The sequence below is a fragment of the Tiliqua scincoides genome, chromosome 1, assembly GCF_035046505.1.
Source record: "Tiliqua scincoides isolate rTilSci1 chromosome 1, rTilSci1.hap2, whole genome shotgun sequence".
Taxonomy (NCBI): domain Eukaryota; kingdom Metazoa; phylum Chordata; class Lepidosauria; order Squamata; family Scincidae; genus Tiliqua; species Tiliqua scincoides.
Window position 1 is genome coordinate 22,182,492 of NC_089821.1, and position 18,055 is coordinate 22,200,546.

The 18,055-nt window shown below is 44.8% G+C and overlaps 1 protein-coding gene across 6 annotated transcripts in view; it reads right to left on the reverse strand.

The window, feature by feature from the left end:
• Positions 1-13,681, reverse strand: part of GPHN (gephyrin) — a 464,667-nt gene extending 450,986 nt beyond the window's left edge. For all 6 annotated transcript variants that reach the window (XM_066612401.1, XM_066612402.1, XM_066612400.1 and 3 more), the window contains exon 1: positions 13,532-13,681. In XM_066612401.1, coding sequence (XP_066468498.1) covers positions 13,532-13,595 — 64 coding nt within the window. In that variant the 5' untranslated portion in view covers positions 13,596-13,681. The remainder of the gene's footprint in view (positions 1-13,531) is intronic.
• Positions 13,682-18,055: the final 4,374 nt, after the last annotated feature.

Here is an 18,055-nt window from a genome sequence, read left to right on the forward strand (position 1 = left end):
ACAGGCTGCAATCCTATCCACACTTTCCTGAGAGTAAGCCCCATTGACCACAATAGGACCACAAATTGACCACAACAATCTTCAGAGTAGATTCACTTGGTGGAACAGGACTGGCTCCCCCTTATTTAATTATTTCTTTTAATTTAATTATTTATAATTATTTATTTTAATTTGCTTGATGATGTCACTTCTGGCCATGACATCACTTCCAGTGGGTGAAGTGATGTCACCCATTCTAAAAAGTGGGTCCAGGTGTGTATTGGAATCTCCATAGATCTGGAAAGGAGGTAGGCTGTGGTGTCAGCAGTGGCCCCTTTAAGGGTAAGGCCTGGGCATCTAGCAGAGTGTGCTGCACAGCTGCATCCACTTGAAGGCAATAGGGCCCTCAGGCATAAAAGCACCTGATGAAGGGGGAGTTGGGTGTGGGTAGCAGAAGGATGAAAGCTTAAGAAAGGAGACTGGATTGATGGACTAAGGAATTGATGGCTAATGGACTGCTGGTGGACTGACTGGTAAATGGACTTTGCAGACTGCTGGAGACACTGGAGTTTGGTGTGTGGCTGCTGTGCCTAAGACCTGCTGAGGACCAAGGGTCTGCTGTAATGGCAGGAGGCTGCTGGCAGGAGAAAGGACCTCTGCAGGTTGAGCAGGTGAGCTACCCTGGAAGTGGGGTCCAGCAGGACTGCAGGGCAGAAGGGGAGCTAATTTGCTTAAATTGGGCATAACTCTCCAGGCAGAGCTTGGCCTTGGAATCTGGCAAAACAAGGTGCTAAAAGTTTGAGAGCTGCTGCCATAAGTTGTTAGTAAGTTGACACAGGTGTGTATGTGTGTGTGTGTGTGTGTGCGCGCGCGCGTGAGTGCGAGAGAGAGAGACTCTACAAGTTTTCAAAATCATTAAATCAAAATTTGGAGGAACAATACCATCATGTTTTATATCAATCTATGCATAATTTCATGCAGAATGCAGTGAAACAAACCACATTGAAATATTTGTGTTCTAACAAAAGGTACAGCCAATAAACCAGTGGGGGCAGGGTGATGGTACATCACCATGCCCACCACCTGGGGCATTGCCCTGCCCACTGCATGGGGTGATGCACAGGCCTCCTGCACCGGATGATGTGAATCCTAGTGATGCCACTGGGGTGCTGATTCCAAAAATGGCATCAGTTTTCCCCTATCATTTCTAGTTTTGGAAATATGGCATAGTCTTGTCAGTGAATGGTTCAAGGAGCTTTCTCATGAGGAAGCCTATGCTATGGCCATTTTTGGAATCAGCAACCCAAATTCATAAAAAACCACCATAAATTTTGATAATGTTTTTCTGACTCTCAGTTTTGCAAGTCTTTGATTTAGATTTAAGATTGTCCTGAACTATTTTTTGCCAATAGCAAAGAGTGGTTGACTTGATAACTGTAGGCACAGTGTATTTTAGTGCATTTTACATTAGAACAGTGTTTCTCAAACTGTGGGTTGGGACCCACTAGGCGCTGTGCCAGAACCACCATTCAGAGCGCGATACCATAGTCTTTCGAGACTGAAGGTTGCCAACTAAGGGTCAGGACTCACTAGGTGGGTCATGAGCCAATTTCAGGTAGGTCCCCATTCATTTCAATATTTTATTTTTAATATATCTGTATTCAATAGTGTTGAATGCCTTTTTGTTATCCTCTCTGTACATGTTGATCACGTGTTGTCTAGTTGTATCTTATTACTTATTTCTCCAATAAAAATGGTTTATTTTATTTATTTATTTATAAAAGATTAACAAGTTTTTTTACAAAAAAGCACTGCCAGTAATCATTTTAGTCATTCTCTTTAGAACCTTTTCCATTTCCACTCTATCCTTTTTGAGATGAGGCGAGCAGAACTGGACACAATACTCCAGCTGTGGCCTTACTATCAATTTGTACAAAGGCATTCTAATATTAGTCATCTAATTCTCAGTAGCCTTTCTAATGACCCCAAGCATAGAATTAGCCTTTTTCAAGGCTGCCGCCACACATTGAGTCAACACTTTCATCAAGCTGTTCACAAGCACCCCAAGATCCTCTCCTGATCCTTCAGATAGCTAAAAAACCCATTAGCCTATGTGTGAAGTTTTGATTTTTTTGTCCCAATGTGCATGACTTTTTGCTTACTTACATTGAAACGCATCTGCCATTTTGCTGCCCATTCTGCCAGTTTGGAGAGATCCTTCTGGTGCTCCTCACAATCACTTCTGGTCATCAACACTTGGAAAAGCTTTGTGTCATCTGCAAACTTAGCCACAACCCTGTCTCCTGGTAATTTATGAAGAGGTTGAAAAGCACCGGTCCCAGGACAGATCCTTGGGGCACACCGCTTTTCAACTCTCTCCATTGTGAAAATTTCCCATTGACACCCACTCTGGTTCCTGGTCTTCAACCAGTTCCTAATCCAGGAGAGGACCTGCCCTCTAATTCCCTGACTGTGGAGTTTCCTCTGCAGCCTATGGTGAGGGACCACGTCAAAAGCCTTCTGAAAATCCAGATATATAATACCCACAGGTTCTCCTGCATCCACATGCCTATTGACCTTTTCAAAGAATTCTAAAAGGTTCCTGAGGCAATATTTACCCTTAAAAAAACCATGCTGATTCTCCCTCAGCAAGGCTTGTTCATCTATGTGTTTTGAGATTCTATCTTTGATGAAGCACTGTACCATCTTACCTGGAACAGATGTTAGGCTAACCGACCTATAGTTTTCTGGGTCTCCTTCCCTTTTTAAAGATTGGTGTGAGATCATTTTAAGGGACAAGTTGCATATTTTAGTCAAGAGATCAGCTACATCAGTTCCTCTTGGGTGAATGCCCTTTAATTTGTCAATTAGGTCTGAAACATCTGTTCTTTTAACCTCTATGCGACTTAATTCCTTGATCAGCAGGGGCTGTTCAGGCAGTAGTATTTGCCCAAGGTCTTCTGCCATGAAGACAGATGCAAAGAATTAATTTAATTTCTCTGTCATCTCCAAGTCTCATCTCCCCTTTCCCTCCCTCACCATCCAAAGGGCCAACCGCTCTTCTGGCAGGTTTCCTGCTTCTAACATATTTGAAGAAGCTTTTATTATTCCCCTTAATGTTGGTCACCATGTGTTCCTCATAGTCTTTCTTGGCCTCCCATGTCACCTTCTTACGCATCTTTTGCCACAGTTTATATTTTTTATTCTCCTCATCACCAGCTACTTCCAGGTTTGGAGGCCAGATGTTAAGCAACAAACACCAGTAAGAGGCTCAGGGTGAATAGGAGAGCTTTTTTTAGCAGAAAAGCAATCTTTGGAGCTCTGCCTACTGAGCCAAGGCTCCCACCACTGTCTGTTGCATCATGATCCTGGTCTCACTGCTAGGAAACAGGTGTCCAAGGTTCCTGCAAGCACTACCGGACACCACCTCAAGTACCACTGGTGGTACCCATACCACTGGTTAAGAAACACTGTGTTAGGTGTTAAAGCCAACATATCAGTTGCTTAAGTAGTTATGCAGTATGAGCTGATTTGGAACCAAACATTTAATAGTGATGAACAGATAAGATTGTTTGCACCTCCTATTTGCTTATTCCAACCTTACTCCTTGTGCACTGCCCAACATACTCCCTGGATCATTTGTTTTACATATACTGGTCTTCAAAAGATTTTATATCAAATGTCTAACAAAATGTCAAATGCCACACACCACTGCAACTGTCAAAAAACCATTAAGTATCAAATCAGTAGTCAAAATATCAGCAAAAAATCAGTCCATACACATGTATATCTTAATACATGATAGGACATGTTCATATAGAAATAAACAATCCTTTAGGTACCCTACTAAAAGACTAGAAGTGAATGCTGAAAGCAAAAACATTTCAGTTTGAAAGCCTGAATGTTAAGACTTAATCAGTTGATGATTGGATGGAACAGGTACATTCCATGGTACCTGGCCTGTTAGCCCAAAGATAACATCAGAAGGTCACCAATTCAAGGACACAGGCAGCTCCCTGAAGGGCTGAGAATAGCTAGACCTTGAAGCAGCTGACAAGCCCAGCTGAGTGATTCCACCTGCTCTTGGTGTGAGCAAGAAGTGTCTTGGCTGCCCTCCATGTGAGAGATGGAGCTGCTTGTCAGCCTGCATGGGAGAACTGGAGGCCAGAAGTGAGACCAAACCAGGAAGACCCATTCTGAAATGTTGTTGGTTCCTGAAAGAGAGAACCTCTGTGTTTGTGTAAAAAAAAAAAAAAACACCCTTGAGGGATTTAGAAATGTCTGCCTATGTAAACTGCCTTGAATAAAGTCAGAGGAGTAATCCGATGACCAGAAAGGCGGTATATAAATACCTAGTTGTTAATAATAATAATAATAATAATAATAATATTTGTGTGCAAGAGTGGCAAATACATGAATATATTTGTGATTACTGATTATCACGCTTCATTAGCACCCCAATCCTATGAAATAGCTGCCCCCAGCAATGCAGCCATGCCACCAGAGAATACGCTGCACCCTGCAAGGCCCTAGAGGTGTCCTCTGGGTAAGGGAACATTACATCATTGCCCAGAGTAAGTCTCCACTGCCTGCATGGACCTGTGTCAACAATTTAGCTGGCACAAGTTTGAATGGACCTGGAAAGGGGGATAGGATATTAGTGGTGGTGCCTCCTTCCCAGTTTCAATCTGCCCCCCTCTTTGGCCTGATCTCTTCCCCATTTCTCCACCACCCTGCCCAGTTCAGCAGCATAAGGCCCTCATAGGACTGAAGTATATAGTACAAGAATAGCCAACTGAGAATTATCTGTTCATTTTCCATATGAAAGCTAGATGTCATTCTGTCCTATACAATAAAATTATAACAAGATTTTTTTGTGATTGCATTTCTGTGCAAAAGGTACTCAGAAATCTGCAGTAGGGAGTGACTTACAAGGCAAAACAGCTGAATGTTTAGAATCTGGCAGCTCATCTGCCTCAGTCTCCTTGTAACTGATGTCTGAGTAGACCTGATTAGGAATGTGCCCAAAGTCAAATAACTAAATGGCTCCCTGTCCCAAAAAGGTTCACAATCTAAAAAGATGCAGAAGAACACCAACAAATAGCCACTAGAAAAGACACTGTGCTGGAGTAAAGAGGGATTCTCCCCCTGCTAAATATAAGAGAAATACCACTTGAAAGAGAGTCTCTTGCTAATTCTTCTCTTATCCCACCTAATCAGGAAAGGGTAAAGAGAAGTCACAGTACTACCCTAATTGTGTTCACTCAGAAGCAGGTTCCACTGATTTAAATGAACATTCTCCCTAGTAAGGGTACTTAAATGCAATCTATAAGATACTGTCCACATGATATTTCAGCTGATACAGTGGAAGCAGTTTGAGTTTTCAATCAACAGAAACCTTCATTATCCTTATCTGCTTCATAATTCTTTCTGAAGAATCAAGAGAGTTTTTGCACAGACAATCTAGACCAGTGGTTCCTAACCTTTAGGAGCCTAAGGACCACTAAAACAAAAATTAGAATTGGCACAGACCACACGCAACCAGGAGCTCCAAGCGGACATTTACCAGGGGTAAAATGTTTCTTTTGGGCCCCTTTCCAAAGGGGGAGAGGAGGGGGTGAAACAGAGTCAGGGAGGGTGGCTACAAGGAGTGGACAAAACAGGGTGGAGAGGGGGGGAAATAGGGCAGACGGAGGGTTGAAACAGCAGGAAGAGTATTTGGAGCCCAGGTCTACTGTGCTTCCCAATGTGGAGCCCAGGTCTACCTGCCCACACAGTGTCAGCAGCTAGATTTAGTAATGCGGAAAACTAAACACTACTAAGTTTCTAAAAAAATTTTAAATAGAGAAAATCATTGCAGAAAATTAGATCATCGTATTTAAACTCATACTAGAATGGAAAGTGTCCTGTGTGCATCAAAACTTATTTCTGCAGCAACTGCAGTTCCACAGCTGTGTCCTTGATACACTCCCTCATGGCAAGCGAATCTACATGTCAAAGAGCTAATGTACCAGGCCAGTTTCCTCCCAGATTTGACACTGTGTTAAGAATGTCATGTATGCATTCCTTGGCCCAGGACATATGGCTTGTGGCAGCCACTCACACGGGCAGCAAGTCCGGATCGAGATTAGAAAATATAAGATCCCAGGAAATTTCTGGTGTCCCTCCTTTGGCTCCTGGGCCCCCTTTTTGACCCTGGGCCCAAGTACAAATAACTTCCTGTACCCCCTATCATGGGTCCTGCAAGCAATCTTTTCACACAAAAAATGCGGTTGAATTTGTAATAATTAGATATTTATTAGATGTATTGTTTATAGTGAAGGTTTGTAGGTTGCTGCTTTTGTTGCTGACTATGGGCGGTTCATTCTCCATCCTCTCTGATGGTCTATGGGGAAGCATGCCGGAAGTGATTAAAGGCAACATTTTTTCCTGAGAGTTCGTGGATCACCTCTCAGGGTCTCGCAGACCACCTGTGGAAACCACTGATCTAGATCAAAGGTAGGCAACGTATGGCCTACAGGCCAGATCTGGACCACCACCCGAAATCATCCAACCCATAGTCCCCCCCAAAAAGTAACAACCCAGCCTGTGATGGTCCTAAAAAATAATTCAAGTTTGTAATTCTGTAAGGCAGTGGTTCCCAAACTTTTTCAACTGACAGCTCCCTTGACCTACTGAGCACCTGGCTGTGGCTCCCAACTAAGGCTACAATCCTACACATTGTATAGGGCGACGGGCTTTTCGTGAGGATTTTGCAGCTCCCTGAGGAGCCACAGCTCACAGCGGAAACTACTGCTATAAGGCTTACAGTGAAAATAGATCAAGGACAGAATCTTCCTTTGAACATCTTTCTCTGTCTGACCATGTGTCTCTCCATACCGTGCTCATCTCTTTTCTTAGCTTTATAGTCTAATCAGGAGGTTCACGCATGTGTATCGAATGCACATGGATTCTTACTACTGACAGACCAGATGTCTGGTCCCTATACAGAACGTTGCTGACTCCAATCTAGACTAAAAGACTATATGTATTCCAGCAATACATTTGGCACATTTCTGGTTACAGGTGCGGCCTGTTTATCCACAGATTTTATATCTGTGGATCTGTCCAAACACAGGTCCAGGGGACCTGCATTGAGCCAGACTTGGTCCCACTGAACCACAGACTTGGCCCCACTGAAACCTTGGCCCCATTGAACCCTTCAAAGATGACCAGTCGCTCCAGAGAGCTTTCTGAAGCCTACAGAGGCTGCATGCCTCTGTGAGCTTCAGAACAGCCAAAAAAACACTACTTCTGGTTTCCAGAAGTGACTTTTTAATGGCTTATAAGGCACTGGGAGGCCCTAAAAAGCTTCCTAATGGCTTATAAGGTATTAATAACATCACTTTTGGTTTACCTTAGGATACTGGAAGTAGCGGGGTTTTTTTGCCTTTTTGGCAATTCTGAAGCCTGCAGAGGCCACAGGTGGATGCACATGACCTCTGTGGGTCTCAAAAAGCCCTCCAGAGGCAACCAGAACACAGCTTTAAAGAGCAGACACAGAGGCTTTAAAGGGCCCAAAACCACAGGTTTCAATTTCCATGGTATTTGGTATCCATGGGCGGTCCAGGATCCCTAGTGGATAATGAGGCCCCAGCTGTATTCTAGCAATCTTGTTATTCACTGCAAAGATCTATATTCAAGGTACTTTGTGGAGATCAGAAAGTTATTCTACATCATAAAGAAAAATTCTTGACTAGCTGAAGACTTATAAAAAAGGAAATCTTCAGCATTTAAGTTTGAGATGTGTAGTATACTACTGTAACTACATTTCTTTCTTTTTTTTGTAAGATACATGTAACACCTCTAACATTAAGCATTCCTTCATCATCTCTCTCTCCTCCTCAGACAACAGGTTTGTCCAAAGCCCTGACAGTTCGTGTTGTGGTATCACCAGAGAGAGGAATAGGCAGAATATTTGACAAATAGATAGATTCTGGTGTACCATAAGTATCAAAGCCAAGTAATTGCTAAAAGACGTGTTATAGAGGTGATAAAATAAAAAGTCACAAACATAACAGAAAACAACTCAACAACCCACTCAAATTCAAGTGGAGAGAGAAGTTTAGGAAATTATTATGAACAAGCTAGTTCCACAAGTTAAACAGGATAGAAACCCAAACTTGAACAATACAGTAAGAATCTGGTCCCCTTTCTACTGAAGCGCTTCCCCAATGGTGAATTGGTGGGAAGGGGTAGATACAAATATTCCTAGATACAAATGTGTCTTTTTAAAACTGCTGCTGATACTTCCTGGTTTTCTTTTTCTTTATTCTTTTTTGTTTTTAATCTACAATCATCCTTTGTTTAATACTTAAAATACAGAAGTATTTTTGCATTATTTTTGTATTTTTTATTTGCTACTTTGTTATGTTTGCGAAAGAGAGAAAGATATTTAGCTCCTAATCCTAACCAACTTTCCAGCACTGGCATAGCTGTGCCAATGGATTGTATGCTGCATCCTACAGTTGGGTAGCACACATGGAGGCCTCATAAGGAACAAACATAAGGGAATGTTTGTTCCCTTACCTTGGAGCTGCATTGCCCTTACGTTGGTGCTGGAAAGTGGGTTAGGACTGCACCCTTAATATACTTTCTCTTTAACCTTTTATCTTGCTTTTAAATAAAGAAAATTTAATAAAGTTCATGCTTTTAAAAAGAAACAAAACAAAGTTGCACAGAATGTTACAATTTTAAGAAGTCCTCAAACCAGTCACTCAACTGTATGGCAGAAGGGGAGAGGAAGCTCTAAAAATGCATCCTATCTACCCAAATGGTGAAGTAGTTGGTAAGCATTTGTGAGGGGGGGGGGGCACAGATTTGTAGGTCTGGCTTGTACATAGGTCACAGTTTGTGTGACTTATGCCCAAACCTTCTGTTCAAAAAACGATGAAAGGTAGTAAAGTCTGATAAAGACCTCTGCCCAAAGTCTTAAAGATGCTAACATTAAGAGAAGTCACTAAGGTTACATCTGGTTTGGTCCCTTGCTTCTATTTGAAAGACCACTTTCCACCACTCAAACTTGCCCATATAAATTACTGTTCATCAGAAGACCTCCTCCAAGCGTCCCCCCACATATGAGGCTAGGCAGGTGGTACCCACAGTGACAGTTTTCATTAGGAACTCTGACTTTGGAATACTCTCCTTGCGGGTGTCCACCTGGAACAAACTACGGTATTCTGTATGTCTACAGGCAATCACATGTTCATTTGCTTTGCTTTAAAGTGAAATCTAAGGTATTTTAGCCTCCATCGCTAAACAGTTTGTATTTATTTTGTTAAGATTTATCTTGTTTAAGTATTTTATTCATTGTTTAAATTCCAATTGTATGTCATTTTGGAAATTTCTCTGAAAAGCAGCTTAAGAATCTTTAAATATGCAATTACTTTTTATGATTGATCTGTAAACTGGCTTTCTTAGTAATCCAAGAAGAGAAACTCTGTGGTCAAAGCTCTATATGCCTAATGTCATTTGCAAATTCTGTGTAGTAACTCTTGCTGCCAGACAACACCTTTGCAACCAAAGATCAATCCTGTCTGCAAGTTCAAACATGCCAACATTAAGAAAGAAGAAAAACCATCAGTAACATCATTTGTTGTATAACTCCAGTTAAGAAGCACTTAAAATGAACAGTATGGAATGGGGGAAAAGTATTTTGTTTATTGCATTTGTAACTTACAAATGAACATTTCTAAATACCAAACTGTATATTTTTCCCCCTCAAACTGTATACTCTTTTCTGCGACATGTTACCCTCTGAGTATGTTCTATATCAGTATTTCCCAAACTGTCAGATGGAACCCACCAAACCTATTTTTGGTGGGTCACGGAAAGTTATTGAAACATTAAAAAAAAACCTTTACAAGCACCCTTCGCCAGTTTGCAGAAGAAAACTATTAACTGGAATGCTAATCTGTGGAGGTATTAGATAATCTTCACACACCCCTATTAAAATGTCATGTTTTTTTCAACTGCTATGCTATACAATCACGTGTGAACCCAATCCCGTTTCAAGCTTTTGTTTGGCCTGGAAGTTCCTAACTGCATATCTTGTTTTCCAGTTCAGCCTTCTGGGTACCCTGGAATGATTGTAAAGGTTTGGGGAACAGTCCTTGAACTTCATTACTAGGGAGAGTGTAGCAAATGTCTACACACACATACTATATGTAAGGTCTCTAGCAGCTTTGGGAGCACAAATGGTGGGCAACCTTCAGTCTTGAAAGACTATGATATAAGCCAGGACTCTGATTATTTATTAATATTTAGTGGTATTAGTAAATAATATTTTTTTGTCTAGTGGGTCACAACTATCATTTTAAAAAGTGGGTCCCGGTACTAAAAGTTTGGGAAGCACTGTTCTATATGATATAGCTGTTCTACACTGCTATAATAACTTGCTATCAATTGTCTCAAAAATGATTTCTATACTCATGTAAGAGCCTTATTTAGAGGTCCTAAATTCAGTGGTTCAAAATAACCCAAATTCAAATAGCTGACTCTAAGTTGACTTCCTGATTTCTTAAAACACCATTACTCATCATGTCACATCTGAACCAGGAAACCATGGTTCAAGAAACCTCAAACAACCAAGATATTCCAACCAGGATCTGAAGATGGTTTGAAATTCTGGTTCATTGTTTTCATAATGGAAAACTCTGGTTTAAGAATTTAGGGAGCATTTGGTTCAGTCAGGCATACAGAGGGAGAAATAAAAAGGAAGGAACACAATTGGAGTGGTTGGATCAATCATAATGCAGTAAGTTTTGGTCTGTTGGATTGACTGAATCAGGATAGTCTGTCCCAGCTCTTAAGAAATCTTGTTAGTTCCTACAAGTTAGATGGGGCTGGTAAATATTCCTTAGCTGAAGACAACATAATATTTTTCCAACATTTCCATATTTTCCAAAATGGCTAAAGCCATACATTAAGAGCTGCCTTAACATACTTAAGACCCGATCCATTCCTATATCTTGTTGGAGTCCCTAAGATTTACCAAAACTACCTTTTGACCACATACATTACTAGAAGGCAAGGAATGTACAGTACTAGTGTGCAGAAATAGGATACAAACACACATTTGTAACTGTTAAATTTTCTGAAAGAGGAATGGGATTGGAATTAGTTCAACTATAATTATTTTGAGATGTTTCCACAGATTGCATTTTTTATTCATTAACAGAATGGTATAAAGTGAATCTTTAATCTTCAAGTAAATGCCCCTCAAATTGCAATTCTTAACCTACCACATGTCATTGAAATTATACTAACCAGTTAATGAAATGTCCCTCCCATTTGAAATTGCAGTTTTTGCAACTCCTCAATACACAGCTACAAAATCAAGGCAGCAGTATACAGGGTTATACTTTGCAAAAAGCACAGATCAGTCACAACTTTGTTTCAAATTAACTTCAAATATGATTTTTAAAAATAAGATTCAAATGTTGTATTTGCAAAAATACAATGTTGCTACACCTAAATGATTACTTTCATGACATTTTTCTCTAGATATTATGTATGTGAGAGATTCACTCTCGCCTGCAAACCCACCAGTGTTTGCTTTCCTTCTAATAAGAATATACAAACTGACTGAACAGTTATACTGGCAACCCCATCCCACAAAATGAACATTCAAGAAGCATAAAGGTATAGCTAAGATTTCAAATTTACCTCTGAATATTCTGACTCCCTGTGCCCCCTGAACCTTTCTAACTTCTGCAGGTAACAAAGCCTCCGAGAACATGAATGAGAAATGTAGAAAAGTGACACACAAATTCCAGCAATCTGATTTTCATACCTTGCCAAACCACATCTGTAGTATTTAACGATCCAGTTGTCTGCGATGCAGAAGCACCATAAAGATTTATGTTTCTTTTACAACAGCGGTTTCTAGAACTTTATATTCTGCCACAATACTGGTGCAGAAAAAGGCTTTTAAAAAAAGAACAGGAAAAAAATTTCAAGCCTAACACATTCTATTGGCAACTACTGATGATGAAAATCAGGAGCTGGCAGTTTCAGTACCAAGAAGAGAAAACAGCGCACCGCTAGACTCCGGGATTTCCCTCTGTCACATTCAGACTCAGAAAGGTTCCAAGTAGCTATTCATAGGCAGACCACAGGCTCCTCCAAAATCTGGGACAGCCAAGTACGCAGTACACGAATATAGAACGTTCTTTTAAGAAACGAGGCATTTTTTATTTCATACCATGAGGCTGAATATTCCGATTGGCTATTCAGTTCCTCATTAAGCTATTATAATTTCTCCCTTCTTCATCCTGCAGCTTTAGATTTTTTTCCAGAGGACTAAAAAAAAAAAAAAAATCAGCTATCAGCAAGTCCCGTTAAGAGGAAGGATGAACAAAAAATACACAGGAGAAAAAATTTCTCTTTAGGATTTTCCAACTCCCACTTGCCACCTCTCAATCTCTCCCCCCCAGCCACCCATCATCCATCACCACGGGGTGAAAAAAAGAAACTACCTCCTCCAATTTAATCTCATAGATAAATCATTTCAAACCCTGCGGCTTTCCCCAATATTCCCCCATACGAGGCTCCTATTCCCCCACATTCCACCCATACGAGGCTCCTATCCCCCCACATTCCCCCCACACGTGGCTCCTATCCCCCCACATGTGGCTCCTATCCCCCCCCCCCCATACGAGGCTCCCATTCCCCCAACAGGCAAGATGTCAATGGCTCACCAGTCAAAGAGGCAGCATGTCAGAGACAGCCAAACACACAGCCGGGCAGTCACCAACAAAACGGGGGGGAGGAGGGAAAAATGCAATAAATCAAAGCCCGCACGACATACTCCCTACGGATCTCTCAGGGAGCAGTCAGGTGAGCGTCCGAGCACCGGGGCCAGAGGCATCCTCGTGCATTCAGGAGCCCCCCATGGACAGAGCGGGAAGGCCGGACGGGTAAGAGCAGACCTCCCTTCGGTGTGGCCCAAGCGCGGGGGGGTTGCCGCGCTTGGCTCCCTGCGGGGCCTGCGAAGAGAGCGGGGAAGGGGCCGCGCGGCTTCCGCGCTCGCAGCCTGCCTGGCCCGGCAGCCACTCTTCCCAGGCACCTTTGCACCTGGATCTCCCTGCGCGCCCGGGGCAGACCCGGCATCTCCACAGCCCCCCTCCCTCCACACACACGCAGATTATTTGCGGGCCAGTCCCCAGCGGGAGCAGCGGAGAGCGCGAGGCTGCTGCGGCACTGAGCAGCCTCCCGCCCGCATGCGGCAGCCACGGCGGCGCCCGAGCCCACCGCCTGCTTGCCTCCTCGGGGCGCCTTCTCCGCCAAGGCCGCGCGTCTCCTCGCAAGCCGGCCGAGAGGCTCTCGCGCTCCCGCCCAGCAGCACGAGCTGGGGTGGAGGTTGGCGGCCGTTGAGGCGATGGTTGGTGTCGGTTGAGGCGGCCGCGGTGACGGGGAACACCCGGGGCGGAGCGGCCTCGCCGACTGACTGACTGACAGGGAGCCCCGACCCGCAGCCACCCCTGTCCGCTTCCCGGCCGCGGGTCGTTACCTGTGAGGACCCCGACGCGGATTTGGTGGTCGTGGTTCGTTAAAAGCATCCCCTCCGACGCCATGTTTCCCAGCGCAGCCACCGCACTGACAGGGAGGCGGTTGAGGGGGAGAGGGAGGGAATGGGGGGAGAAGGCGCGCGAGAGCGGGGAAGGGGGAGGAGGAGAGCTGGAGAGGGAAAGCGCGCGAGGTGGAGCCAGCGTGCGGAGGAGGAGGCGGGGCCAAGCTTCCCAGGGGGCGTGGCCTCAGGAGTGTGCGCGCGCGGCGAGGCAGAATTGCGGAGCGTGGGCGCGGCAATGAACCACTGCGCCAATGAGCTTTCTCCGAGGGAGGAGCTTACGAAGGGAACACTAATAAGTCTTTAGCATAAAGTTATGAAAAAGCTAGAGTTACAATTCCGTTGCCCGAACAGGGAAGTTCTTGGTTCCTTCTGAGACTTTTTTTTCTTTTCCCAGGGACAGAAATAATTGAGAAATCCAGGATTTAGAACCCAAGCCTATGCATGTCTACTCAGAAGTAAGTCCCATTATAGTGAGTGGGGCTTACTCCCAGGAAAGTGTGCATAGGACTGCAGCCTCAGAGACCAAGCCTATGCATGTCTACTCAGAAGTAAGTCCCATTATAGTCAATGGGGTTTACTCCCAGGTAAGTGTGAATAGGATTGCAGCCTCAGAAAAACACAAGAGAGTGTGTCCATATTCTTTTCTAGTCTTGTTTTGTATGAAGCATATAGAGTTTAATCAATTCATTATATTTCTGGCCTGCCAGGAAGGTAAAAGAAAACTTCCCGAGATAAAATGTTCAGTTTAAAAATACATTAAGAGCCCACCCTATCTGACTTTCCAGTGCCAATGCAACCACAATGCAGCCCCAAGGGAACAAATATTCCCTTGCCTTGAGGAGGCATCTGCATCTGGCAATCTGGATAGGATTGGGTCCTAAAGCTGCAATCCTATGCTCACTTACCTGGGAGTAAGCCCCATTGACTATAACAGAACTTACTTCTGAGTAAACATGCATAGGATTGGGCTGCAACATTAACACAAAATCAGCAACATTAATAATAATAATAACTTTATTTTTACCCCACCTTTCTCCCCGAAGGGACTCAAGGCGGCTTACAACATATTAAAAACATAATTTAAAAACAAATAAAAACATATTAACACATCATAAAAAACAGCAGTCAGAGTAAAAAATAGGTAAAAAGAGCATAGAGCAGCAGCAAGTCATAAAAGAATCAGGCCTGTAAAAAATATTAAAAGATGTTAAAAAGATATTAAAAGGCCGAGAACTCAGAAGGCTTGTTTAAACAGAAGGGTCTTCAGGCCTCGCCGAAAGGTCTCAAGAGAGGGAGCCATTCTTAAGTCAAGGGGAAGGGAGTTCCATAGCATTGGTGCCACTACTGAGAAGGCCCTATTTCTTGCAGCCGCCCCACGTACCTCCCTAGGCAGCGGCACTTGTAAAAAGGCCTTCTCTGATGACCTAAGAGGACGAGCTGGATTGTACGGGAGTAGGTGATCTCTAAGATACCCTGGCCCAGAGCAGTATAGGGCTTTAAAGGTCAATACCAGCACCTTGAATTGGGCCCAGAAACGAATGGGCAGCCAGTGCAGCCGCTGGAGAAGCGGACTGACAGAGTCGAACTGCCTACCTCCAGCAACCACACGGGCCGCCGCATTCTGCACTAGTTGCCGTTTCCAGACCGTCTTCAAGGGCAGCCCCACATAGAGCGCGTTACAGTAATCTAATCTCGATGTCACCGAGGCATGGATCACCGTGGCCAGGTCAGCACGATCCAAGTACGGCCGCAGCTGGCACACCAGCCGAAGCTGAGCAAAGGCCCCCCTAGCCACAGCCGCCACCTGGGAATCCAGGAGCAGCTGCGAATCCAGGTGGACCCCCAAGCTGCAGACCTGCTCCTTCAGAGGGAGTGCAACCCCATTCAGTGCAAGCCGATAGTCCAGCACCTGCATCGAGGATTTCCGAACCAGGAGAGCCTCTGTCTTATCCGGATTTAATTTCAGCTTGTTAGCCCCCATCCAGATCCTCACTTCCTCCAGACAGCGCTCCAGGCCCTCAACCGCCACCCTGGAGTCTGGAGAAAAGGAGAGATAGAGCTGGGTGTCATCAGCATATTGATGGTACCCCACTCCAGAGGATGACCTCTCCCAGCGGTTTCATGTAGATGTTAAATAGCATGGGGGACAGAATTGAGCCCTGTGGCACCCCGCATCTCAAGGGCCAGGGTGTCGAACAGGCATCCCCCAGCACCACCATCTGGGACCGACCCTCCAAGTAGGAGCAGAACCACCGCAAAACAGTGCCTCCAGCTCCCAACTCGGCCAATCGGCCCAGAAGGATACCATGGTCGATGGTATCGAAAGCCGCTGAGAGGTCCAGCAGGACCAACAGGGACGCACTCCCCCTGTCCAGTCCCCGGCGTAGGTCATCCACCAAGGCGACCAAGGCAGTTTCTGTCCCAAAGCCCGGCCTGAAGCCAGATTGAAAAGGATCCAGATAATCCACTTCATCCAAGACCTCTGGAGTTGGGACGCCACCACTTGCTCAATTACCTTACCCAGAAACGGGATGTTGGAGACTAGCTGGTAGTTATCCAACACAGTGGAATCCAGGGAGGGCTTCTTCAGGAGGGGGCGAACCACTGCCTGTTTCAAAGCGAGTGGTAACGTCCCCTCCATCAAGGAAGAGTTGACCACCCTCCCTGTCCACTCAGCCAGCCCACCCCGGGCAGCTCTTATCAACCAAGCTGGGCAAGGGTCGAGCAGGCAGGCAAATGGCCTCACACTCCAAAAGAGTCTGTCCACATCCTCAGGTTGTACAAGCTGAAAAGAATCCCACAACACAGGACAAGCAGTTGCCAAGGGGACATCGTCAGACACTGTCAATGTGGCATCCAAGTTGTGACGAATACGATCGATTTTATCTGCAAAATGTTGCGCAAACATGTCACAGCGGCTGACCGTGTATTCCTCCTGGTCTACTGGGGGGGCCTGATGGAGGAGGCCCCGCACCACACGGAACAGCTCTGCCGGACGGTTGTCAGCAGACGCAATGGTAGCAGAGAAGAACGATCTCTTCGCTGCTACCACCGCCACGGAATAGGCTCTGTAATGGGCTCTACTCCGTGTCCGACCGGATTCATCCCGAGTTTTCTGCCACCGTCGCTCTAGACGCCTGCCCTGCTGCTTCATCATTCGCAGCTCCTCAGTGAACCAAGGAGCCGCTCCGAGTCTGCGATGTGGCAGAGGTCGCTCCAGAGCAATCTCATCCACTGCCCTCATCCATCCACCCATCAACACAATGAATAACCCAGTTAAAACAGATCTAAAGGACCTGGAGCAAATAAAAAAAGAACTTCAGCTGGCACCAAAAGGACAATAAACTCAGTGCTGGGGAATCCAGCAATGGTGCACCACCATAGAAAAGGCCTTCTCACCTCATCTGGAATAGGATGAACCTGAAAGCACAGGTTCTGTGCTTCTCAAAGCACATCTCAACATCTGGGCAGAATGATACAGGAAGAGATGGTCCTCGATCTTAAGGTATTTGGGGCTTGAAACGCAATACCTAGTGTCTTGAATTGGGTTCCAAAATCAACCAGGATCCAGGAAAGTTGCTTAATGCCAGAGAGATGTGCTAAGTCCCAGTTAGTAATCTAACCACCTAATTTTGAGGTAACTGCTGTTTTTGAGCAGGCCTCAAAGGCAGGTCCTCGCAGGGTCCATTGCAATGCTCAGTTGGGATGTATCAGACCACGTATAAATGTGGCCAGGCTACCACTGTCAAGAAGAGGAAACAGTAGGCTTGCTGAAACAGGGCTTTGTGCCTCTGAGACTACTCGGGCTACACTGGGATGTCCAGTTTTAGCAGCATCCCCCAAACTGCAAATCTGACCTTTCAGGCGCAGCCACATCTAAAAGAGATGAAACACCCACAACTAAAGCAAATGTTGGGGGATGGGTTATGTCAGAATGCCAGATGCAGGGGAGGGCACCAGGATGAGGTCTCTTGTTATCTGGTGTGCTCCCTGGGGCATTTGGTGGGCCGCTGAGAGATACAGGAAGCTGGACTAGATGGGCCTATGGCCTGATCCAGTGGGGCTGTTCTTATGTTCAGCTTTAAAATATTTTTAATACTCTTGCCAATGCCAGCTGAGTTCATTTTTCCCTTACTGTACGTGGTGGGGGGAGCACCCTGTGGCCCTGAGTGGCTTACAACAGCCCTGCAATGTAGTCTCATTTAACCCATTTCTGCCCAGCCCACAGGTGTACACATCTGATCCCTGTTGCGTATATGCAACGTTGGGCAGAAGTGGCTTTGAGTATTACAGCTTAAAAGGTATAACAGAAATTGGTTAGGATTCCCAGCCAGAAGCCTCGTTTTGAAATAGGTTGTGGGGAAGGGTCAGTTTTACTCAGGTTGTCACCCCAGCACCAAACCGGTGCTTGAATGCAGGCAGAAGTCCTTGCTCTGAACTCTTTCCAGACTGAGATGCACCCAG